The sequence below is a fragment of the Nyctibius grandis genome, chromosome 3 (genome assembly GCF_013368605.1).
Source record: "Nyctibius grandis isolate bNycGra1 chromosome 3, bNycGra1.pri, whole genome shotgun sequence".
In the NCBI taxonomy this organism is placed as follows: domain Eukaryota; kingdom Metazoa; phylum Chordata; class Aves; order Nyctibiiformes; family Nyctibiidae; genus Nyctibius; species Nyctibius grandis.
The window spans coordinates 33,352,979-33,379,681 of NC_090660.1; the positions used below are offsets into that span (position 1 = coordinate 33,352,979).

The 26,703-nt window shown below is 36.6% G+C and overlaps 1 protein-coding gene across 1 annotated transcript in view; it reads right to left on the bottom strand.

Moving 5' to 3' along the window:
* DDC (dopa decarboxylase) overlaps nt 1–26,703 on the bottom strand; it is a 56,462-nt gene that overhangs the window by 21,226 nt on the left and 8,533 nt on the right. The window contains exons 2-8 of the mRNA XM_068396377.1: nt 24,779–24,892; nt 24,021–24,140; nt 18,827–18,961; nt 15,382–15,525; nt 7,082–7,148; nt 4,889–4,983; nt 3,067–3,134 (exon numbers count right to left, since the gene is read on the bottom strand). Of these exons, the coding sequence (XP_068252478.1) occupies nt 3,067–3,134; nt 4,889–4,983; nt 7,082–7,148; nt 15,382–15,525; nt 18,827–18,961; nt 24,021–24,140; nt 24,779–24,892 (743 nt within the window). The remainder of the gene's footprint in view (nt 1–3,066; nt 3,135–4,888; nt 4,984–7,081; nt 7,149–15,381; nt 15,526–18,826; nt 18,962–24,020; nt 24,141–24,778; nt 24,893–26,703) is intronic.

The window sequence follows — 26,703 nt, forward strand, 5'->3', positions numbered from 1 at the left end:
CAACCATGAAAAACTATCTAAAGGTTTACTAAAATAAATCCAGAGCCTGGACATCAATGTATATGAACCAGTTGAGTTGCACCTCTATACACCACATCTAGATTTCACCCTATGTATTTAAACTTCTTTGCAGTAAGTGCTTGTATGGTCTGGTAATGGACAGAAGTGATGTCCTTAACTTTCTTTGCAAATACCCTTCATTGACTGAAGGATTGTGAATATGTATTTCAAAAATGCCATTGATAAACTAGAATTGTTTTAAGGCTTGATGTTATGCTAACAGACCTACTAAGATCTAGCTTGAGTGGCACAGATTCACAAATTAAGTAGTCATAATACAAAATGCACAACAAAAGTCCTGGTGAATAAAGTACTGAAAATCTGTGAAAAGTTACTTACTCAGATTGTGCATTTGCAACTTTTAATAGCCTCACTCTATTCTGTTAATTTTAAATTATAGATACAATAACCAAAAAGGTGACTTCATATTATAAACTAACAGGAAAATTTCACTTCCATCTAGAGATAAGCATTTCCTGTAAGCATCTTCCTTCTAAATACTAAAACAACCTTCCCAACCAGAAGTTAATAGTTAAACACTGAAAAGAGTAATAGAAAAGCAAAAATACCAAGACTTTGCAAGATTATTGTTTTCACTCTCTCTGAAAGAAGACACTTCTTCCTATTTTATAATTTTCCAGAGTACCAGTTAAAGAAGTCAGGCAAAACTGACTGCTAGTTTCAAGGCAAAGTCTCAAAAGGACCCTAACATTTGAATATGGAAAATATACCCTTCTCAGAGTGGCTATATTAAATTCCTTTTTATAGGAAATTGACTGCTATTTTCTGTACATCAAGAAGTCTGAGAATATTTTACAAAAGGTTTATAATGAAAATGCCTCCAAATCCCAAATGACATCAGTGCTACATATTGCACTGAGTAGTTAAATAATTTCATTACAGTTCTAATGGCTAGATTATCTTAATCAACTTGCAGGGAAAAGAAATAGGAGTGTTTATTGGGGAAAGTGCTGAGGAGCCTGGGTGACTTAGAAGCCTGACGGTTAATGGAACTCAGCTTAATTTGATTCTGAAATGGTGTTCACTGTTTATTGAACTCTCTCCATATTATTACAATATCATGGTTAATACTTCCCATGGATCCTAAGAGGACTATGTATCCTTCACAGTTACTTTTTCTCACCCCGTTCCTTCATCCTTTATTATTAGATTTCACCTTTTCAGGCAGTGTTACAGTTGATAAGAGAGGTGAATTTTGAACAGGGGCTTTAGAAATAGTCAGACAATGGGCTTGGCTTCAAGTCAAAGAGTTAAACTTTAAATGTACACTTCATTCTTTATTAAGTGAATAAGACCTATACATAGATGCCTTGCTGAAACGAGACCTCAATGGCTATAGTTGTAAAACTTTCACTTTTGAGTAAGGAGACATGTTGCAGGGTCCCTTGAGATTCCTTGTAATGCAATCTTTCTACTGACGAAAACATGCATTTTATACAATAGCTTATCTAAAAAAAAAGCGAGAAACAAAATAGAGAAAAATATTTTCCTAAGTCTAAAGTCTAAGCTTGGCTAGGAAGAAGCTAAAATTGCCTGACATGGGAATATAAACTGACAGACAGTGTGATTGTATATACCTTGTTTTCCTGGAAAGCCAGGTAAAATACTTTTAACATAGTTCCACGGGGGTTTTGGGGGAAGCAGAATTAATGAGAAATTAAACTGGTAGGGACTAGGCTCTGGCCTCTAATTGTCCTACAAACTTTAAAGAGAGTGATGGTGTATTTTCTGATTTCTGAGTGGTTACTTTGTTAACAATGTTTTTGAGTGATAAGAAAAAGATGGGAGAAACTAGCAAAGGAGTTCCATCATCTTCCTATTTCCATATATGAGAGAGACAGCTAGTTATGCAGTACTTATTGGTTGTTAGTTATGAGGTACTTATATGAGGTTGGGTTAATCACTGCCACTACTGATGAATCTGGATGAAAATGTAAGCCATTTACTCTAAGGAAAAAAAAAAACATAATGGCTTGGAATATTTGAAGTGCCTACATCAGGAAAACTGAATAACATATCTGAATAATTATCTGAATAATATACATATTTGTGGAAAAGTCAACTTTGCTGAAGAGATTAAAAAGCCAAAGGTTAGCCAAAGGCAACCAAGTGATCACTGTCTCACATTTATTCTTCTTTTAAATAAGGTGACCTTTTTCTGGATTATGTTTTAGAGTCTTCTTTTTAACATTCAGTTTTTCCTTCTTTTTTCATTTTTGCAAATTTTGTTCTATTATAACTGAAATTAATGTTTTCATTTATTTTGGTAAATAGTCTGAATAGCTGTTTTGCTAATAAGTATCATTAGTCATGATGCTGGTAGACACTAGGTTCTGGAAATTCCAGTTTGGGACACAATAAGATCATCGATTTTGGGATTTTGTTATTACTACTATTATTACTGCTATCATGCTTTGCTTTGTTTCAAAATATATCTACTGGTTTCTACTTTGGCATCTTTTTATATCAAAATGTCTTCTCTGCTGTGATCTGGGGAAATTAAAAATCAGTACAAAATTGCATAAATAGTCCTTTTTGAAGACAATTGCTTTTCATCAGCCAAATCCCAAGCTTTTTTAGAGAGACTTTTGAAAGAGTCAAGGCTCAAACAAAAAGAAATTTTATGGAAAAGGAGAAAAAGCTCTGTTTAGCATCCTGTTCATTGCATTAACATCCTTAAATTAAGTTTTTTTCATTTATGTTTTAAGCAGTCCCAAAATGGAGCAAGTATGAATCTGCAGACTTTTCATATTTCTCTCTTTCTGGAACATAATGCAGAGCTCAGGCCTATATCTAAATTTTACTTTTTTGTAACTTGGATTAAATGAAAGAGTGAATTTTGTAAATAATTTATAAGAGTTAAAGCTATCCAGAATTCCTCATTTCAATAGAGAAATGTAGATAAATGTCTACTGCTAGAAAGGCAGACTAATTTAATATGTGATTTTTGTCTCTTGTGATGTTTTCTTTTACTGTAATACTTACCACATAGCAGAGCAGTCAAAATTCACGAGGAGCCATTTGTGAGGATTAAAGTTAAATGAATCTGCAAACTGAGAATGGATAAATAAAAAACAAAATTATGAAAGAGAAAAGGATCCATGTGTACCTTACTTAGTAACTATTGTAGTTAAATCTTCATTTATTCTGGGGATGGAATTCAGGTTAGGTGTGCAGCTAGGCTATTGATATTATCAACATTTTGAGCATTTGCTAACAATTATACTTTTTAGATACATGTGTTATGGAAAAGTATATATCTCAGTGTAAACTAAAAAAAAATCTGCATACTCAGTAACATCCACTTTGGTTCATATCCCAATGTCCAATAACAATGCACTAAGCTTTCTATTTCCAAGAACATTAAACATATACACACACAATTCATACATAGAGGCAAATGATATATTTAGTTCAGAATCTGCATATCACATTCATTCATAAAATTACAACTGACCAGGCAACGAATTTTTTTTTAGCTGCTAGGGTATTTTATTTTAGTAGAAGTCATTTTTTCATCTAAGTCAAAAGGAAAACCAACACAGAGTAAGCATTCACAATACACATTTATATAAATCATGTAACAGGCCTGTTTTACTTGACATATGTTTAGGCGTGGCATCAGAAGAAACCCAGGTAGGTAAGATGGACATTCTGTGGGAAAGGCTTCATCCATATTTTGTGTGTTAACAAAGGCAGAAGCCATCAGCCTTAAAAAAAGAGAGATGGGGGCCCAGCAGCACCAGGGTCTGACTACCCCATATAGCACTTTTCTGTTCTCATTTGCTTCTCATAACCTTCCCTGTCACTTGTAAACAATTAACAATTGCTCTCATAAGAGGAGATTATCTGTCTGTCTATCTATGCATCTATCTAGCTAGCTCCTTGTACTATGTAAGGTAGGAAACCTATTCATGGCTGTTAAATATTTACTCTTATGACAAATGCTGGCCCAGACAAGGTATGCTGTTTCATTTCCTTCAGGAACCAATAACAATAATTTAAAAAATATTCCCCCCACAGGAAATTACAACAAGCTTCATTTGCTGATAAAAAAGAGACAGAAAGAATTGCTTTATTTGTTAGGGGGGTTTCCCTCCTCTTCTTCATTAGTCACTACCTATCAGTGCTATGTTTAAACTTCTGGCTTTACCAAACAGTAATATTTTCTCCACTGACGTGGAAGACAAGGACTTATCTGACTGTCTGAGGGGAGCAGCAGGAAATTGAAGTATTCTTATCTAAGCAACTGAATGCCAAGTAGCTCAGTGAGCTGGGGGGGGAAAGGAACAGGAGTGCTGTTGGAGGAATATTTCATTTAGCTCTCTTGGTTATTAAACCCTGTCTGTTTGAGATACAGCTACTGGCTGTATCCTATATGGCTTTCAGGATGTAAGCAAAAAAAGAGACATAATGAGCTTATTAATTTGTTGAACTTCTTTCCTTTTTTTTTTTTCTTTTTTGTGTAATGTAGAATTAGGGTGTTATAAATGTGCCTTTTTGGATATTTGGGAAAAAGTTCCTCTTTTCTAGTTTGTGAGACATTTTGTGGATTCACTACTACTTGCTATTCTGAATGACAAACTTTTACATACTCTGATAACTTGCATACTCCCAGAATAAACCAGTAAAAATTATATAAACATAAGTAATGTAATAGAATATACAAGGATTTGTAGTGCAAACTGAAGTGCAGCGTACTCAGAGATTCTAAAAGAGCCATGAATGCTGGATACATAAGAAACACCCAAATTCTATGGAAAAGCAAGGCTTTAGCAGGCTGCTAGAGAAGAAGCACTTCATTCACCTCCACTCCATTTAAAAGATGCCTGAATTCAGGGCAGATGAATGCACTCCCAGCATAGGCTGCATCAATATGCATCCAGATATTTTCCTTGTTACCTAAAAAAAAAGTAATTGAAGGGGAAATAAATTGAACAGCAGATTAAAAAGCCCTATTAATTTGCATGAAACCAAGTGCCTGAGAGATTTTTCTTTGATGTTATTATTTTCCCAATTTAAAATTAAATTAAGAGATTAAATGTTTCTACCATCTGGGTTTCCATTAATACATAAAGATGTATACATAACATATTCTTCTTCCTCCCCACTTCTACTCGAACAGAGTTCTTATATGTCTAGGTTTATCTTATTAATATTAAGCAACAGAAAATATTAAATCATTTTGATTTAAGAACCATTATAAACTACACCTTAAAAAGATGTATCTAGAGATGTAGTTATCATTTCTATGGTAATAAAACTATCTGCCTTAGCAAAAGGAGCTAGAGTTTTAGTTGTGCTCCCCACTTTTAACTCATGAATCACAAATACACATTTCTAACCGGTATTTTTTACATACTGATATATATGCATGCACATGCTTTTGAACTATGTGCAGCAAACTATTTATTTCAAGGACTGAGACACTTATGCAAGGGCAAGCATTGAAAGGTTAAGAAAGTGCTAGTTATGATTAGTCACTGAATGGTTTCTGCAGAAGTTTTTTAGCATATGAGCCTCATGTATTCTCTGTAATTTAGTATTCACACTCTGCTATAGATCACCTGAATTAATGCACACGGTAAAAATTCTGGTCTATGAGTTGATGACTGAAGCCCACATGACATCTTTACACTGATGACCAAATTATTCTAATGGGTATTTCCACATACAGAGGTATAACCATTCAGATCTGCAACTGCACACCAAGTTCACGCTGGAATTTGCATTCTTGTGAACTACATTTTCTTTTTGCATAAATGCCTGGAAAAAAGCTAATAAAATATTCATAATATCTATGACTGAGATTTATTTGAAAACACGTTCAAAGTTCAACTGATGATTTATTTTTAAATACACTTGGTTTGAGACACTGCCTTTATTTCATAGGACTACTGCTCATGTATATTAAGAAGAAAATTGACCTGCGCACAGAAAAGCTAGCATGAGACTTATGATTTGAGTAGTGCGTAATCCTTCTGCTGGTCTCTGCTGCACAAGTAGGAGATCATTGAGAGCAACTGGTGAAACACACAATTAGTTGCTATACCTAAAAGTACTGGTGCCACTATTTTATTAGGTCAGGTCTATAGGAATAACCTGAACAGCAAAATAATCTCTAGCTCCTAAGCAGGCTACTAGAAACCTTTTTAGAAAGGGGGATTTGGAGAAACTGAGTCTCTGGGGCTTGTGCTGAAGGGTAGAAAACCTCACAGATCAAGTCACCACCACACAAACCCCAAGTGTTTTAGGCCCCACCCGAATAATTTAACAGAACATCAATTCTAACCATGTTTCTATAAGCCTGCTTCCAATTGCTTATAGCTATAAATTTCCTGTTCTAAATGTACACTTGAATAGCTATGATGCACTTCTCTTGCATTTTCATCAGCCAGCAAGTGTGTGCTTTTGACCAAGCCTTGCTGCAGATCAAAGCTTGACACAACAGACCGTAGCACAGAAATGCTTCTGAAAAGTCCATGACTCAGTCACTGTATTAAACACCCTGGTACTTGACCTGTTTTCTTCCAAGAGGAAGGAAATCGGGGAAGGGAGAGGAATGATTAAGGAGAATACATGTAGATTTTTGGTGCATATTTCCCTGCTTTTTATAGTTGCTAGAACAAGAGAGAAATAAAACTCTTGGTGCAGAGGAGAATTAGAGTTCAGCTTTCCCTGATCTTCACCACTGCTCTAGATGCACTTGCAGGTAGAAGGGCTTGAAGAAAAATGTTACAAAAACTGAAGCATTTAAGGTACTTTTTAATTGTCAGTGTTCCAAAATACGACCCTCCCCCAAAAACCCTTGAGGCAATGGCCTCTGTACTCGTTTAACAGTCTGAGATTGCAAGCTTTCTGCTTGACCTAATATTAGAAAGAAAACTGTAACTGAAGGTCTCATTGAATTTGGACACTGACACTGCATAACGACCTGGAAATGACTCAGCGTGGCTTCAACTGGTATCTGCAATTTTAGAAAGTAGCAGCAAAAACTTACAAATAGGACCCAGTTCTAACAGTTTGTCAAAGGAGCAGCAAGGTGTGGTTCCAAGTGTTGCACAGAACTGCAGAGCCAAAAAAACAAAGGTGAAAAAAATTGTTACAATAAAGCAAATTATCAAATAAAAAACCTGCAAAGGCAACAATAAACAGAATAGATGATATAGGGCAAAATAAATTTATTTTAGCCAATACCTATCTTTCAGTGGAACTTTTGAGAATGTAATTTTTTTTCAAAGCTCCCATAAGTGTCCACTGAGACATGCATAAAATTGAATGTTAATTAAAATTGACCAATGAGCAATGTAATATAGTCACAGTATTATACTAATGCTATATTTTATACATTTTCTATGTGTTTCACATGCTTATCATGTGGACCAATACTAACCTCACATATGCAATTATCATCAAAATGATTTGCAGTTTATGCTATATAAGCAAGCTCTGAACTTGAGCAACTTAAAGGTGCTGGAATTCCTGTTGACAGAATGGATCATAAAATGTTACTGCCTGAATTAAAGAGCCACAGCTCTGTAACAGAGACTTGTAACTGATTTGTGCTCAATGGATCTGCAGCCTGGACCTGTTCACTAGTAGCATATGGTCACTATTAGGTTTGCAAGATTTTTTCCCAGAGAAACTTTTTCTCCCAAATTCATCCTGAAATACTGGAGCCATTCTTCATTCTGTTAATGTCTCATTTAATGTGTCCTGCTGCATAACCAGCGGGCCAAAAGCAAAGGCAACATAAATGCTGAATTTCCACAGTAGAAAGAGAATATAACTAGGAGAAAATGAGCTAGGGTGATTTCCTGGGAACATGCAGGTAGAATTATAACCCAAAAAACAACTACCAAGTGCATATAACCTGACATTTTATTTTTCATTGCTACACTTATGTTTTAAACTCTCTGTCTCATTTTTCTAAGCACCAATAAAGGCTGGGTCTGTTTTTTTCCTTGTACTGGATTTTTATATAATAAAAGACACTTTACAATTTAAATAGGTGAATAAAGTATGCTGGTTTTTAGCTACAGTATTGAAGTACAAAGGAATTGGATCATTTATCCAAGGTCACACACAAACAATAGTACAGCCAGGAGATGACTATAAATATGTCAAATCCAGAATTTTGTGGTGTTTTTTTTCTTTATTTTTGTACTTCTAGTTACTTTTTCTGCCAAGTGCACTGTCAATGCACTATCTTTTTCTTTCACAGTTTTTCCCCATATATCTGCAACTAGCCACATTTTTCTAGTGTGTGTATGTGTGCACATCCCTCAGTGAATTAATGACAAGACCTATAAGAAGACAAAGGAACACCTAGATGATACTTCTCCATCCACTAGACCTTTCAAGAAACAAACACACTGTCATAGCAAAACATAGATACAATTATACATTAAAACTCCATACAGTGCATTTTTGTCTCACAGCTCCATAATGAGTAGGTACACAGGGCCTTTGGGTTCACTACTCTCCCTTGTAGCAGGAGTGATACCATCAGAAAATGTTTCCAGTGGTTCCTTCTCTGCATTGGACTTCTCTGGCTCATCCAACATGCCAAGTAATATCTTTCTTTAGCATCTGCTTAGTTTGTCCAGTACAGTAGGTCTTCTGCTGCACTAGAGAATGTCCTTATTGAAGAGCAGCATGTGTTGTTGTCATTGCTGCCTTAGTGGTGGAGCTGCTTCAGGATGGGGACATGTTGCCAGTGCCCAGCTGAGAGTGAAACTGGTGGCTTGGGTGTATGGGACAAGGTGGACTTTTGGCCTGTTCTGTTACAGTCATCGTGATGTGGGTAAGGACTTCTGTAGCAAAGGATTTTGCTCATGCTTGCATTACCTGATGTGGCCTTATCTGCCTTCAGCTTTTAGTCTCTCTCTCTAGCACAACAAGCTTTCTCCTTCTGAGAAAAATAATTTCATGTTATTATGCCAGTAGCAATTTTTTTGCCAAAATCCTATGATCTGTTTTGGCCTAATACCACATTTCACTTGCCAAGTGTATGCTCTTTTCTGTTCTTCTAGCTTGGACATTCACATGCTGTCTCTCCCACATTTCACTGATATCTCGTTAATTCTAGGAGTTCCTGTTACTCAAAAGTTAAACGATGCCAGCTTTTTCAGGAGGGTCTTTTTTGCTTCTTTTTAAAAAGGTGATACACATTTGCACTGAGCATTTCTGCTCTAATTAAACAGACTACTTGATAGCTACCAATATTTTACACTTTTATTTGTCCCCTTGAACACTCATCCTCATTCATAAGTTGTCACCCACTTTCAAGCTAGAGATTTTATTGACTTTTTCACTTTTACCAGATATTGGATATTGGAGACTGTTACAAATCATCTACGGTCACATCCTGAAGCAAGTCCTGTACACATCTCAGTACTGAGTTGGTTTTCTCTCTGGGGATTCCCTTACTAGTTCTCCCAATAACTTTTCATTAAGTTTTAACACGTATATTTATTTTTACTTTTCACATTTCCCATCAAGCTCTTTTTTTTTTCCTTCTTTTCATTCTATGAAATAAAGCAGCAACAGCACACTAGAAAGGCCTGACATCTTGGAAAAAATAATATGATTATGAGACAAAGAGTTAGATAAATGTGATGGGATTTTCATTTGCAAGTTCCAGGTTTTTAGAGAATTCATACAAAGTGAGAGATAGTTGTTTTACTACTTATTAAACTAGATTTTTCAAAATTTCTAGGAAATCCCATACTAACATAAACATCCAGTAAAAAGGGCAGGTGGATATGTATTCAAAAAGCTAGAAATTTAAAAAAGATACAACCCAAGAATATTGACCTAATTCAATAATCTATTGCTAGAGAGGTAAAACCTCTCATTTAAGTACACTTTTGAACATTTCTGCATATATGTTATACCATACACATCAGAGATATTTTTAAATGTTGTAGAGAGCTGGATTTTTCTGTTTATTGGAAAGTAGTCAGATAGTACTCAATTCATATAACTTTATGTACACCCTTAGAGGAAGTCATATTGTGCCTTTGTATAGGGCAGACCTGATTAAATGTAGTCATATAAAACCCTGAAACATTTTACCCCTGACAGCGCACATGTTCCCTCAGCTTCACAATTACAGCAATAATGATAACTATAATCATGTTTCAGCGCACCAATAAAAAATATAGGCTATGGGAAAAGTTATTATTAAAATAAGAAAGGGACAATTCAGTATTCTTTCCATATCAAGCTACGCAGAACCTGAGTTTGCAACAAATACAGTTCTGAAAATTAGAAGTACATTAAATATACAGTTAATAAAATGTTGCTGCTAACACATTTTTCCCTCAAAATAATCTAAGCTTTATCTATACTGGGCCTTCCTATATTCCTGAGACACATGAGAGGAACAGAATAAAGGTACGTTTATGACTTCTCTGGAAGTTGAATCATCCTTTGAGGGAGGTTGCTTTAAAAAGACTGCAGGGTATTTTTTTAGAAAGGAATAAGTTTGCTCCCTTTTTTTAGTAAGAGGGCATGCATGTATGGAGTCAAAATATATTTACTGCGTTATTGTTTACCTAAGTTGTTCCCACAATCAGGAGAAAACTGCATTTAATCCTTGGCTGAACTACAGATCTACAAATTGGGTCACAAGAAATGGAGGATACCATGATGAAAATACTGATTTTTCTATATACATAAAGAATGGGGGTTAACTCATTGGATTGAAAAATACACCAATAAAGAGTGCACTATAGACTTAGCTCTGCTTTTATACATGTATTTTATGATCATATGGTGTGGACTTTCTGACAAGATTAGAGTGAAATTATCCTGACTAGTCCAGCAATTAAAATAATGATGGAGATTTCACAACAGAAAGTTATGCATTATTGTTATTAGTGTTGTACTTCAGTTAAAGCATTCTCCTAATCAGGATAAGGAGTATCTTGCTTCAATGAGTGACTATATGAGTTCAAACACATGCTTAGTTGTTTAACCAATGGCTTATTCTGTGAAGTATACCTCAGTTTCTAAAATAATTCTGTTGTCCTCTCTGCAGGTGTCTAAGCCTCAAAGCTACTTGTTTTAATTTTCAGAGACCACTTAATTGACAGCATCTGCTCTTGTCAGGACTTTCATTACCCTGCCTCAGTACTACACAATGAATCTAACTCAATTTGTAACCTGTATAACACTGGCAAAATCACATTTGTGCAAAGGGCGGGGGACAGGCTGCATCACAGAAATGGGACTGATGTCTCTGTATAGCCTGCAGGCCTTATCCTTTCCAGGTTGTGCGTTTGAAATTTGACTCAGCCCTGGTTGCAAATACAAAGCAGCTAAAATGCTTGCATCAGTCATCTCATGTATTACTTTCCTGAAATCAAGAGCTATGTCAGGGAACATGCACGAATCTTTATGATGCCTGAGAGCAATGACTCTCAATCTTTTCAACTGGAAGACCTCCTCCCGCTTTTGAAAAAGATGTGGACATATTTTGCACAGTTTCACCACAAAGCTTTTCATTTGCAATTAACTAAAATGAGGCAGGACTTCCAGTATTCTCTTATTATTTTTATTTTCTCCTACTCAATTGTTTGCCAGGTTGCACTCATGAGAATGTCTGTGGCTTGAAGAAAACAGCAATCATTCACAAACTGTGGGTTAAGAAACATCACCCTAGACATCTGTATGTGTCTCGAGAATGCTTCTTCCATATGGGAATCTGTGGGCAGGTTCTAAGTATTAATGTCTACTGAAAAGATGGTTCCTCTCTCAGTCTAATTCTGATTTATTGCTTCCCGAGTAAGTCCGGATACAAACAGCTGCCTTCTTAATATCCTGCAGATCATCATTCAGAAGAGTCATTTCAGCTAGAATGAGACCGGTTTCACGCTGGGCCTTTGTTCAGTAGCAAGGCGATCATGTTATAGCAGCTTTATACTGGATGAGGTTGTTGGAACATATTGTACTATATATATGCCAGCTGCAATATATCAGTGTTGATTTATGAAAGACAGCATAAAGCTCACAGGCCACTTACACACATTCAAGCGAACTGGGCTTGAATGTGGTAGACCCCACGTCTGAATTTAGCAGTGCTTAACTTAGTGGTCTCCGCATTTGGGCACTCCAGTCAACATTCATCCAACGTAGAAGCCTGTCTCGAGCTGGGAGCATAGGGCCCAACTGAGAAAGGCATTTATGCATGTGCATAACCACCGGTTAGTGTTTATATTTAACAAAATAGACATGACTTCAGCACATGCTTTAAAGCTGCCCCTTATCTGGCAGCCAGATGAAGGGCTGCATATCAGCCACACTTGGAAATTGCTCCTTGGGAAATCGTGGCAACTTTAGTGCCTCAACACCTGACATGGTTAAGTGCTTTGTTTGCACAGTCTGCTTGCTTTACTATATGAAAATACCTCTGTTTCAATTTCTGCAGAAGTATTTTGAAAGAGACAAATTAACCCAAGTCTGAACTTAGAAAGAAAAAAAGGAAACAAAAGTAGAGGTCTGGGTACATTAATTGGCAATAGCCTTCACTGAACAAAATATACCCGTTACTTGTGCTAAAAGATATTGATGGTGGATAGGAATTCGAAGACTCATTTTAAAGACAATGCCCCTCCCAAAAAAAGGCTGACTGCCAAATCCTATGTTGTGAAAAGCAAACCTGTAATTACCAGATTACTGTAATGAAAGAACCTGTTTCACATCAAGCAAATGAGCCCCTGATTCTCCACTCACCTCTATAAGCAAAGCACTTCTATCAAGTTCAGTATAATGCTTCCTCATTTATTCATTAAATGTAAGAGGAGAATCATGCCTATAAGGCATTGTAATTTGCTTGTATTTTCTTTTTCAATCCCATACAAAACATTTTTTTTTGCTGATAAGGGAGACTGCATCAGCTTGGATGCAACCAAGATCTCTTCATTAGGAATGATATCTCTGCTGTCTCTTCAGGCAGAATTTCTTCTGTTAAACTTATTGCTTTGATGCTGAATCACTCCTCTTAGTGAAGGATCAGTGAATATAGGGAGACAAGGAATAATGTGGCATAAGGTTTTTCCTTGTCAATGTGCATATCTTTGTCACCAGAACAAAATAAAATAGCACCAAATTACTCAAGAACAAAAGAAATTGAAAGGCTTTTGAAATCTGCAAGCCAGAAAAGGGAGCACTAATACGGTACATGGACTGCTGCTCAGCAAGACAGAGAATTAACACACCTTTTGAGTTAAGAGGCCAACCATAAGGATAATGACATCTAGTTTAATCTAAGCTGACATGTTTTATGTATACAAATAAATGGAAGACCTGGCACAGGCCATATTAACTCAGACTGAGCCTCTACTGTCTTTGAAAGCCTGTTTTGCACAGCTAAGCAAACAGAGGAAGAAAAACAACAGTTAAATCACCCTTTGTAAGGGTGTAACTGAATGCATAATACAGAATTTTTTATTTCTTCTTGCTACACATAGAAAAATGAATAAGGAATGAATATTTATGAAGGACAAGTTGTGTTTTTTTTTGTGAATGGACAAAAGATGAGGAAAAAACACATTAGATTTGTAATTCGTGCACGGAGATGCGATATAGTGCTGTACTTGTAATTGTTTAAAATTAACAGTAAGATAAACAAATAGAATCTTATATAAGATATTATGAGCTGGTACCATACAACAGAGAAATAAAACATGCCTTATGGCACATCTCCACTTCAGTAGGTGCAGCCCACAGAAGTTCATTTAGACAGCCTTATAGATGCTTAGTTTCTCAGTCATAGTCATCTTATATTGGAAAGCAATTGATCGGATGTGCTTGGCCACCCCAAGGACTCGCTAGTTCTAGGGAGGCTAGAAATTAGGAGCATTCTGCACATATGAAAAACACTTTTCACCCTAGTCATCCTCATACTACATAAAAACAGACACTAAAGGTTAAAAACAAAAAGAGTAAAAAGACTACATTTTCAAAAGAGCTTGGTGAAATTTAAGCTTCTTTGTCCTGTTTGGCATTTATCCATGACCATAAGCAAGCTTAATCTGCTAATTCTTCTGAAAACAGTTAATATACATTTAAGTCACATTAGCCCTTTTCAAAATGCTACCACATGAAGGAAAAGAAAAAAATTGTCGTCAGGCATGACTTTTCTGAAAAAATCATGATGTTTTTGACTCTCTTAAAAAAATCCCATTTCTCAAGTTCTCAGTTTCTAAAGTAAGTTGTTTTTTTCCTACAATTTTTATTCAGTGGAGGCCAGTAAAAACATGTTACTGGTAGCATATTATACTCCTTTATAGATTATACAGATCATGGTCTATATCAAGTTTTGTAGATGCATAATGCTTGGAAATGAGCAAAAAGTTCTATTGATGATGTACAAAAACACAACAGAGGTTACTTACTCCATGAAAAAATAAATGGTAAAATCTTGCTTTAACTTGAAATAATAAGATGGTGTTCTGAACTGACAGGAGGAGGAGATCTGATGAATAAGCAAATATTCTTTTCAATCAGGTACTTATCATAGTAGAACCAAACTTTAGAATTGTATCCAATCTAACACTGTTCTGTGTCAAAAATTGGGGGATTTTGAGCTCTAGCTGCTGAGATATGAACATCTGCTTTTTCTGGACTGCTGTGGAAGCAGGAATCTCTGGAAAGGAAAGTGGACAGATAACAAGACATGATGACACCTTAAAATTTCCACAGCATGATTCCCTATAGCTCACCTGTTAGAGATAAGACATATACTCAACACATACTCAGAAATACCTGTCTGACAATGTCTGATCTTGCTGATATTTGGGGTACGTTATGGAGGTTAATTTCTTTGCTAAAGTGGTGAAGAGGAGAAGCTATTTTTTCTTGAAAATACTTAAGCTTGAGATACCGTCATTTAATTTATTGCCTTTAAACTTGTTTTATGTACAAGTAAGTTAGAACCTGAAAACATAAAAGTATACCTTTGTAAAAGAGGCAGTTCAGAATTCAGGTGTTAGGAGATTATAACATTGCAGGACTAGATGTAACTACAAAATTCACCTGCATTTATTCGACTGTCTAATATAACTTTAAGTCCTTTTAAAACATCATTTTTGCTGAGAAGTGCAACCAGCTGCTCAAATGAGTTGCTTATACTGCACAGAAAGGTGTGTGAAGAACACTCATGGAACCTCTCCTAACATTCTAGCTAGGCTGCCTATTGATCCCTCTGTTAGGGATGAGATTATCTACTCATATCAAAAATAGCTCATCAGAAGCAATAAATCCACTGATTAATTAAAATACAGTACTCACAAAGAATGGGATAAGACCAGAAGCTTTATCTTCATCCAAAACTTTCTTTAGGGCTGAACCACAAACACTAAATGTATCATCTGAAGGAACATTTTTAATCTTCACACCACCAATTAATGCAGCCCTTTCCACTGATGAGTGAGCCTACAAAGAAATGGGCAGGTTTTAAGACACATATCTTTTATTGGAATGTATGAAGTTCATTTGAATTTGAAAACAAAAATTCAGTTCTTTCAAGTAAAGAAATACTCAAGATCCTGGGAGTGTTGCTGGTACGTAACAGATACGCACCTCTCCCTTTTCCATATAGACAGACAGACAAACAGACAGATACACATACATATACACACACACACACACACAAATACACTAACAGAAACCCTAAAGTATTCTTGAAACCATTGCCATGGCGTCATTCAGACAAGAGTTCAATTAATCTTAGTGAGAGCTTTAATTAACATGTTCACAATTAGGTAGGATTGATTAAGAGCTTCAGGATTTGGCTCCAAATCAAACAAAAGACATGCAGATAATCAGCTTGCTTGATAATGATTCACTTGCTCACTAGCATATTTTTATGGCGTACAGCTTTGCTGAACCCTAAAAAAATATACATCGTGGTATGGTATAAACTGAGATATTTTCTTACATTAACCTTTTTTTTTAGATTACCTCCTGAATACATTGTTCAATCATTCATTCGTTTTGGTAGGCAATTAAAGATCATTCCCAATATGTTATTTTATTTATAATCCATTTTATTTGAATTCTCCTTAAATAATACTTTTTAGAACATAAAGTACATCTCAGTAAATAAAAACAAAGATATAACTAAGAAATTCGTATAAAACTGTGAAGTGCAGTACTATATCAACTCTATTCACAGTAAAAGGTATGTTTAGCCACAAAATACTCTCCTTTAGAGCACGACTAAAACCAAAAATTGCTATTTTACCTTCCACCTTCTCCAATTTCATTAATCGTCATTAATATGAAAGAGAAAAATTCCTCACCTTTTCATATTGTGACTATTCTCATTCATAATCTCCATCCTACCCTTGTTGTTTCTTGCTCGTGCCTACAAAAGCACTTACTAATTCTATTCTTATTTAGGATATTATCACTGAAAAGATTAAGCCAAAACACAGGTTGAACAGGACCAGATGAAGATAAAGTTTCTGCCTTTCGACTTCACATATCCCTGGAATGATGCATTTTAAAGGCAGATTGACTATTAATTTGTATCTCAGCACTGCCTCTTGTTAAAGTAGTCTGGAAAACTAATTAGGCACCAGCTTGAGAAAATATAGAAGTCTAGACTTGTAATACAACTAACTGCTTTTGAAGTGGAAAACAATGTGTGTACCATAGCAATACCATACTTCATTCAAGTGTACAATGGAAAGAGGTATTTTATAACTGATTTATATAAGAATTGTAAATAAGCAAACTATAATAATACAATGAGGTTCCTCATTGAACCTCATTGAACAGTCAGAACCTCAGAATTCCTTCCTCAAGTCTCCAAAATTGTAGTAAGGCTGTCTGATAACTACAGATAGCTGATAACTACTGATAAGTAACAGTTTGGTTAAAACTGCCAAGATGCTTTTGCATTATAACAAATCTTTAGTGACCTGCTGCTCCATGGAATTCCTAGTCCTCAGCAAAGTACTAGGGAATCTCCCACCATCCTTGAGGAGAACAAGGAACCAAACAGAAAACAGTGAAATGAGTGGGCAGCTGCTTAAGGTAGCCAAAGAAATGTGGTAAAAAAAAAGATTGATGAAGGAAATGGCCTGAGAAAAATTGAGAATATCAAAAAACTACCCTGATTTCTGCCCTGGTCCCAAACAGTCAGGTGTCTACTGTCAGGGGTAGCTGGATGCTCCTCTCAGCTCCAAGGTCTCACATTCAGTGTCCCTTGCAAGAGGAGCCTCTGCCAGGATCGCCCAGGCACTCAGACAGACAGGGATCCTCTTCTGTTGTCTCCAAACCCCCAAGCAGCTATTGGGGAAAGCTTTGCTGCCAGTCCTGCTCTGTACTCATTAAAACAAAGCAAAATGATTTCAATGGGACAAAGATTTTCCCAAAATGCCGAGAAGCTAAAATGATCTCCCAAGATATATGAGATCTGAGTTCAGCTTTCTGCTCTGGGTCTCCTTACAGACCAACTTTTTGCCTCCCTCCTAATGTATTCTTGCAGTGTTGTGCTCTGTCAGTGCATGGTTTTCTCTCCCACAGAATGGCTTAGGCTTACTTTCTTTTGTGGATTATTGCCTATGAGTCACACAGGTCTGTTCTTAATGCAGAAGGACCGGGGAGCTCTGCAACAATCTGCTTTGAAAGGTCAGCAATATCTTAAGGCAAATCCTTCTGTAAACATAAGATCCTCTGACCTTCAGTAGGCGGGAAGGCCTGTCAGTCCTCATTTCAGGTCAGCCACTTACATGGGACAAAAAAATGAAAACAAATAAAAGGCTTTGTGCATCACTGGGTCAGAGTTTGAGCTCTGGGACTGGCAGTCTGCGCAACACAGACCTTAGGGTCCCAGACACAAAAGGACAAATATCCTTTGTGCCTTTTGAAAACAGTTATCTTTTCTCATATTTTGTTGTCCTGACTCTTCTCACCCTACAACTGTAGTCCTTCTTCCCAGCAGCAAAGAGCAAGTGTACTTTTAACTTTTTCTGCAGTGCTTTTTAACATACACTTAGTAGTAAATAGAGGTGAGCCTGAAACCTGGCCATTTTGTTCTGCATAATCAGATATTACTTTAAACTAAACATCAAGTACTAAGGAAGTTTCTTCTATCTCATTGACATTTAGATAAGAAAATGTCGCAGCTATTGAGAGAAACAACATTGCCTGGCCCTTCAGTAGGATTAGTGTGTCAGAAAGGTAGGAGCAGCAGAACTCACAAGACAAAAATTTGCTTTCATTAACAGTAAAAGCCTCTCATGGTCCTGGCCTGCTGAGAATTTAGCCTAACTCAGTGTGCTAAATACCACTCACAGTCAGAAATCAAGGATTACGTTTTCTGTTTTCTTAGAAGATTTCTTAGCTGGATTGATACATGGAGATCTTAGGAGTTTTTTTCTTTAAAAAAGAAAAAATGTTTTGGGCTTCTTCACATACTATGACCAATTTGCTTTATATTCATGCACTAGGTTTATCTGTGTGCATGCACCTGCACCCATGCATCCATACAGGGGGAGAATGTATGGTGTGTTTGTTTGCACGTGTGTACGTAGGAATATTTATTTTTTGTTTCATGGTAGCACACATGAGATTCCAGCCCACTTATGATGTACAAGAGGATTTAAACAAGCAAAACTAAATAGTCTCCAATACAAAGAGCTTATATTTAATTCGTCTGTCTATTGAGATGGCTGAAATTGTTAAACATAGACATCATGTTTCCATGCTTTTGAGAGGTACTCACCTGATCAGAAGCATAGGCCACCAGCCTGCCCATGATGTCTGCTTCTGTTAGCTCAGGCTTTTCTGACCGCACCCGTCTGATAGTTTTTGTTCTTGCAGCAAGCAGTGAAACCAGGGTGGCCTCGCTTGCACTTCCCTATGGGACAAATTGAAGGAAGGTTCAAAAGGAAGACATTACAGAAGAAAAGCAACATATTTTTCTGTATGAATCTGCGAAGTTGTTAACAGAAACTGCATACGAGAAACTGTGCGATCTCATGCTTTTTAAGAATATGTGTGACAGCAAGGGAGGAATCTCTATTTGATCTTGGTCTCCTCTTCCCTGATGCCTCTGTCTGCTCTCTTTAATCTCTATGATTGTTCAGTTTAGGCACCAGCCTTGCAATTAGTGCTAGAAAGCTGGACTCACAGACTTAAACGCATGTGAAAAGGCTCTCGAACTAGGCACCAATCATTTGTTAACCAGTAACAACGGCAGAATAACTGTTGATTTCTGTTACTCTGGATTTCCGCACATTTAACTTCCATCAGAATCTGACTGTCAACTCTCATCTCTGTCAAGCAACATGCATAATTATAATGCTTAGTTAATATTTAGACTTGCCCTGGGCAAGTCAATTGTTGTGGCTAAAAGAGAAAAAACACTGAAAAAGCAAAAAAACTATGATTCAATATAGCTAATTGCTTTTCAAAGTATTAGTTATGTACGTTTCCTTCATCAAAAACACACAGATGAAAGGAACAGTGACACACTATTTCTAAATTGCACTTTGATTCACAAAACATGAGTTTAAATTTTGTCTTGGATACTCTGTGACAAAGAGGGGAATTCTTTGTATCAATTGATCTGTAAATTTCACAAGAGAATACAAGTTCCCACAAATTCTTTTTATGATTTTCCTCTAGAACAGGCAGATGAAACATGCTCTAAACTGCTCTTTTAAACTATAAGTAACAGTTTGTAAACACATGTTCATAAATTTCAATGGTTTTGGGTATCCATATTCATGATAGAGTTTTTAGGTACTTTCAAAGTTGAACAATTGTCATGTGAATCTTCCTCTGCCAAGCATCTAACACTGCAATGAATATTGATGCTTATATTAATAAGTATGTCTCAGAAATATCCCCAGTGTCAACAAGCTAATTTTGGAGTGGTTTCTTGTCCTGTACCAAAATTCTATCCTCTCTCTGTTGAAGACCTGTGTATACTTACTAAAGACAACAAATGTTTAAATACTTGGGAAGTCTTACTTCTTCCTTGGAGGTGGACCTGATCCCACAGATTTCATACATGAGAATGATCCCAGTGAACTCAGACTTTCTCCTAATACTGAAGTTAGCTGAGCTATTTATATGAGACAAAGCTGCCTTCTACACCTGTCAACATCTCACCAGTGAGTGAACTCAATCCAGCTGAAATTAACTAGCCTCATGAATGGAGTAAGCAGGAAAAAGGACAGTCCCTAAATATTTACTAAATGTATTGCCATGACAAATATACTTTATCTGCCTTTCCAGTGGTGTGGGATTTGAGGAATGTAGACCCCAGGGCCTGCATCAGAGCACAAAGATGATCTGGAGACAGTTTTGTGCATTTCTTATAGCTGCTGCTGCTGCATACAACATTATGGCAACTGAGGGAAATAGTACAGATACAGAATGGTATAGGAAAAGAAATATCCCTCTTGGGTTAAGTAAGGTAGAACTTCCATGTGGAGGCAAGAGGTGAAGGAAATTCTGTCCATTAATTACAGAAAACATAATCTGGCAATCTCCCCATTTAATCTTATTCTGCATATGGTCTGTAGCCAGATAGATACTCAGAATACTTATCAGAATACCTTAACACTGAGAAACCATGCCTGTCTGGAGTTCTCAAAGCTCATGATGCAAGAGTGTATGCACACAATTATCTTAATCTTACACATAAAGAACTTCCAAGATCTTTAAATTTAACTTAAATTTAACTTAAACTGAAACTTAAACTTAAGTTTAACTAAAAAGTTAAACATCTGAGATAAAGTGTTTTGGGTCCCTTAGTATTCAGTGGAGAGACATAAGCATATCCAGAAAGCAATAATTCCATCTATTTTAGGCAAATATTCTGGACTGAGATAAATGGTTCCTCTAAAGGTACCATTTGTTGTATGTCCTCATAATGAAGCTGTGCAACATAAAGCCTGTGTGCAAGACCTAATTCCATCTCTCATTGGGCAAGTCACTGAAAACAACCTTTCTAAACCTGGGTTATTCACAGTAAAATTAGCTCTAGCACCCTTGCATTTAATATGTGGGAAATAATACTAATTATTACTTATATTAAAATATATCTTTAAGGGAATACATGAAAATCTTTCCAATATATGTGGAGAAAATGGCTTTTTTGGTCTTCTTTTTTTTTGAAATGATAAGACCCTGTAAAACTGTTAGTGTCTTTCCAGTACATGTAAGGAATATGCATATTAAAGAAATGCACACAAATATATAAAAGAAAATGACTGCAGGAAATTCCAAAGGTTAAGACATTAATTTGAGATCTGGAAATTTAAGCCCCCACTATTCTGGAGACTGCTTGGCTGGGCAGGCAAATGACTTAGGCACAAGAATAGCCTCAGCCTTCTGAGGAGTGCCACAAGATGTCCTGGCATCCTGGCTGTTCATCCAGGCTGGTGCATAGTCAGTGTACACAACAGTTCTTGTATGAATTTCCTTACACAGAAACAAGGATGAACAGGAAAGGACCTGTTGCCCAGTTGAATCTTGCCTCCTGATATACAGCTGGGACATAGCCTAAAGGCACCCGAATCCAGCAACTTGGAAATGCTTTTGGATGTCTCATGATAGATGTAGGCTTTTTCACCTTGCCTCTGTTTCCATAAGTCACCTTTCTTATACTGAAGCTTACAGTGTTTGCAGAACCCGGGTTGTAAATGCTCTTCTATTCACTTGGCACCAAAGTCTTGAGCTAAATATTTTTGAGGAAAAAAACGCTTGGCTCTTGAACTACTTGGCTAACTGACGAGAAAGATAAAACAGCAGTGTTCCTTGACAGGCCAAAGAAAGGCTAAGTGTCATTTTGTTTCACCCTTAAAATACTTTTTCTTTGCAGAGCAAGAAAACTCTTTAGAATTTAAAGTAGGTACACTTTTCAGCAGTTTATCTAGAATGAACAGCAGAATACAAGCTTCAGGAAGAAAGTTGCTTTCTCACTTATTTTTAAAAGCTGTTTTTTTCTTCTCTTGAGTGCTATATGCTGCATTAAGTGAAGGATGATGATACCTTTCCTTTTACCGCAAGCAAACAAAGGTTGCCATGGCAAGCAGGCTCAAGAGGCGGAAGGAATATCAGCAAGAGCTGATGTTCATGTCCACCAGAGCTCTGAACTGAAATTTTCTTTCATCTTTTGCCATTTTCAAGTGTCATCCTTCACACAACAACAAAATGCTTCATATTGACATGGACTTTCAAATGTAATTAAGAGCCAATTTTTGCAGGCTCAGTTTTTACCCAATACCACAATAATTACTTGGTATTTACCAAGAGAATGACTGGCACTTTCACATGCTCATGTCGTCTTTGCCTCACGCTCTCTTATTTGTATCATTATTGTTTCCAGAGCAAGACAAGAAGATCTGCAGCACAAATGACTTCATCGGAAGCAGGAACACAGAGCACTTTCGATTCTTGAAACTGACTGGTTTCTGATGAAAATTATGAGCAAAGCAGCATTGTCAGCCTGGAAGGGCAATATTTCCTGCTGATAACCGTCAGGCGTAATTGCTTGCTTTCACTGGTACAAAATAAATACTGTTGAGATGCATGACGAAATCTTGATTTCTTGAGTGTAACCTCCTCCCTAGTAATCGTAATGAAAAAGATCCTAACAGAGCAAGCAGATGAGTAAAGATCTATTTTGGAAATACACTGGCATAAGTGCAACTCTGCCTAGGAGAATCATAGCAGTTGGGTTAAATTCATATTTGCCTGGGAAGATGTTGGGAAGAATTAATTGGAATATGCTGTAGGCATTTGCAGCTGAGATCAAAGAAAGAAGCCCTCACTTCTAGCATGTAATTCAGATGTATTTTAGGAGCCTATCTTAGGATAAAATGGATTGTGCCCTGGCCTCCAATGACCAGACTCCAGAGATATCAAAGGAGCACAGAACAATTATTTAAAATTCAGTCTTTTTCATAGTAGAGATCTATTTTAGTTAGATTAATAGCTGTGACCAGAGTCTGCGTTTGCAGAAAGACCATGTGCTAGTGGAGCCATGACTGACAAACAATATAGCTTTATTATACATGCAGGTTTGCCCATTGATGATATATTCATTATCTGTTCAGACATTGTAGGCTTTCATTAAGCAGTCAACATCAAAGTTTGCAGGTTTTGTTCTATTTTGGATACTGCGATGTAGTCTGAAAAATTGTTTTATCTACTGATAGAACTGTTTAGGTTCAAATTTTAAGCAGCTCTTCATTTTATTTTATTATTCCAATATTTCATTTTGTTATATAAGGAAAACTTCTTAAAATAATTTCAACTTCTTTGACAAAGATTGATAGACTTTCTACTACATTCTGTTATTTTTACTTATAGAAGATTCTCTCCTATGTTCTTAACCTTTGCTTGATCTCTGACACTTTTTTCCCCAAAAAAAAGGAAGGCTATTTTGGAAACTGACTGAAGCAAACAATTGAACATGTCTAAGGTGGGCTTCATGGAAGCCTTTGTAACCACTTTTCATGATGCTGTACTCACAATGCTCAGATATATTTCTATTTGAGAAGGTTTTTTCTATTTTCAGCCATGAAACATTGCTTCACGTTGTTAAGTATGAGCTCACTTCACTTGATCAACAAATTAAAGTTTCCATCCTATACAATTTTCCAACATTATTATTTGAATTTTAAGCCCAAATTGTGCTGTTAAGTTGAACTACTAACAATTCTTCACAGAGAAGAGCGTTTCAGAATTCAGCTGCTCTGAAAACAAAACCATTAGTTTCATGAATGATCCTACCCACCTACAGACATTCTCACAGAGCATCAATCCTTCTGAAAATCTGAAAGGAACCCATATGGCAGAAAAAATATATTTTTCCTTTATTAGTGTTTTGGTATGAAGGTTTTACAAAATCATAAAGTTCACAAACTTATCTCGTATTCTTTTTTCATGTCCCCTCTTACCTGAATGACTCCTCCACCTTGGCCATCCTTCCCAGCTAAAAACTCTTCAGGTAAATTAATCATCTTCCCTAGCCAATCCAGCATTACAGTCTCCAGCTCCGTGCAAGCTGGACTTGCAGCCTGTGTTGAAAAATAGAACAGAGGGTATAACCTCACTAGACAATGAAGAGAAATAGGATCCACCAGAGCAAGAATAACTCTTTCTCTCTCTCTGTCTTTTGACTATAGAGGAAGAGACTAGCTGACTAACTTCACCAGCTAAATTAAAAACATGTCAAACTGGGCCTCACATAGAACCATGACTATCAAATGTCAAAGCTAGGATTTGCATCTTGCATATTTTTTCTGACATCAAGTACCAACCTTTTTTGAGAAGAGGCCGTCTCATATAAATGTGGTTTTTTTAAACACAATTTTCCATTCATCCAGATGATGAGAAGTATCAACACCAGGTGACAGGTAACAGTCATACTACTTAATGAATTACCAGTAAGTTTGCACTGCTACCACTAATTCTAAATGCTGGTGATTTTTCAAGGGCAAAACTTCTAAGAGGAAATAGCCTTTTATTACTGGAGTCATTCAGGGTGTCTATGTGAAAACACTTAATTAGTCAAGGAAATTTACCTATAAAAATAGTCCTGTGACTTCACTGCTATTAATCAATAATTTAATTAAAGAATGTTATTGAAATGCTTAAAATCTTGGCAAAGTGAAGCACCATTACCATATAGCAGTACATACCCCAGCAAACTTACCCAGGAGAAGCCCACACATCCTATTCCACCACACAACATATCTGCAAGAAGAGCTGGGAAGGAAGAAGCTGCAGGGAAGTAGGCAAAAAAGTACGGACTGTGCCAGTGAGTCACCTGTATTACGGGAAAAATGGTCATTTTTAACTAATGCAGGAAGCAGAAACAAATTATCACAAAATCAGAAAAGATTAGAGGTTGGGACCAGTCAACAGTTCTCTACTACCTGGCTGTAACACACGATCCCATTTTTTAGAAAAGCTTGCCTTGTTTTTTCTCAATTTTTTATCTATCTTCTACTCAAATTAGAAATAAATTAGTTCTTGCCCCGACATCCCAAGAGTTCCAAGATCAGAGTTCTCCATTTGTCTGCCTAGAAGACAAGAATTGCACGGGCAGATGCAGCATGCGTTTCTGTGCGGGGCACTATTTTGAGTCTCTGCTTTCAGGAACTCCGGTATTTTGTTCTTTCATCTCTTTCATGCGACAGACTGAACAAGAGTGTCTTCAGTGCATCAGAGGTCCACAGAACTCTCCTGCCCACACTCTGGAATTATTTGCTAAAATTCAGGCACTGAATCTGGCCAAACAGCTCCTCACCACAAAATGAAACAAACCATTCCAGTATCCCATACCTTCTGTAGAAAATTAAACTATCATCTCCCTATAACAAGTTGTGATTTATGTACAGTTCCACTTTATATGTAGTAATACGAGAGAACAACATAATAACTGCACAAATTGTAGTCAATTGTCTTGCAGCAGCAATATTTAGAATTATCTTATGCAACATCTAAGCAATTTTTAAGGATCTGTGAGATATTTGATAGTGTTCCACATCTCCAATCTAATAAAACTGGAAAACAGGAAATGTACTGCCACTCTGCAATGTTGAGTAGAAATAATGCAATATGATGTTTTGCAAAAACAACTTTCACATTCAAAGACAAATTTTACAAAAAAGTGCTTCTAGAGGATTAGATGAACTATAAGCAAGAATTCAGCAAAATGCATATAAGATCTTTCCTTGGGCTTCCCAGAGGCTGCTGAGTTATTGAAGCCTAGCCTTTTCTTATGCCGTTTTGTTTTCCTTTTTTTTAATACTGGAGTTCTTCTGTTACAAGTGGAGGATGGTAAGAGCATCCTGAGAGCATCGCTTGCCTGAGCTCAGGGTTTCCTTACTGTTTTGTTCTGCATTCCTACCTCTATTGTATTTTACCTTTCACACTCCCCTCTCTCCCAGTCTGTGATAAGGTTTCTGGTTCCGGAGCTAACTCAGGGATCACTGTACCGACTGTTCTGCATGCTGCAAGTAACCCTTTTATTTCCTTTTCTAACTTTCTTCATGCCAACAACCAGCTCTTCTTTAAGGGACATGTTCCATGCTAAGGGGAAACTGTCTTAACTGTTGTATACACAATGAATCAGATATCACTTTCTCTGCTGTAGTATACCAAAGGTAATATTTCAGTCGCCCCTACATCTTTCATATGAAACCAGCTCCTATCTACTACAATTTTCCACTGTCTAAACTAGCTCTGTACCTGGTATGTTCAAGATTTCACTTTTACTGGTCACTAGGTCCAAACCTGCTCAAATCAGGTATCCAAAGATAAGCCACTGTGAACATTTTTAGCTATATCTCTTATATCTGGTCAGGATCTCTTTCTTCGCTGTAATAAATTTTTAGAGCACTTGTGGCAAAGACCTTCCTTCACAAATCAGAAAATAAAATAGGATGGAACTTGGTTCTTCACACAAAAACAATAAACAGATTAAAAAATACCCAATAAACAGCAGTCCCTGATAGGACCCACATGCAGGGACTTTCACTGACATCCATAATGAGCCAGCACTGCCACTGTTCATCTCTCTAGCTTTAATCCTCTGTGATCTGTAAGACTTGTGACATTCATCTTGGGTTAATC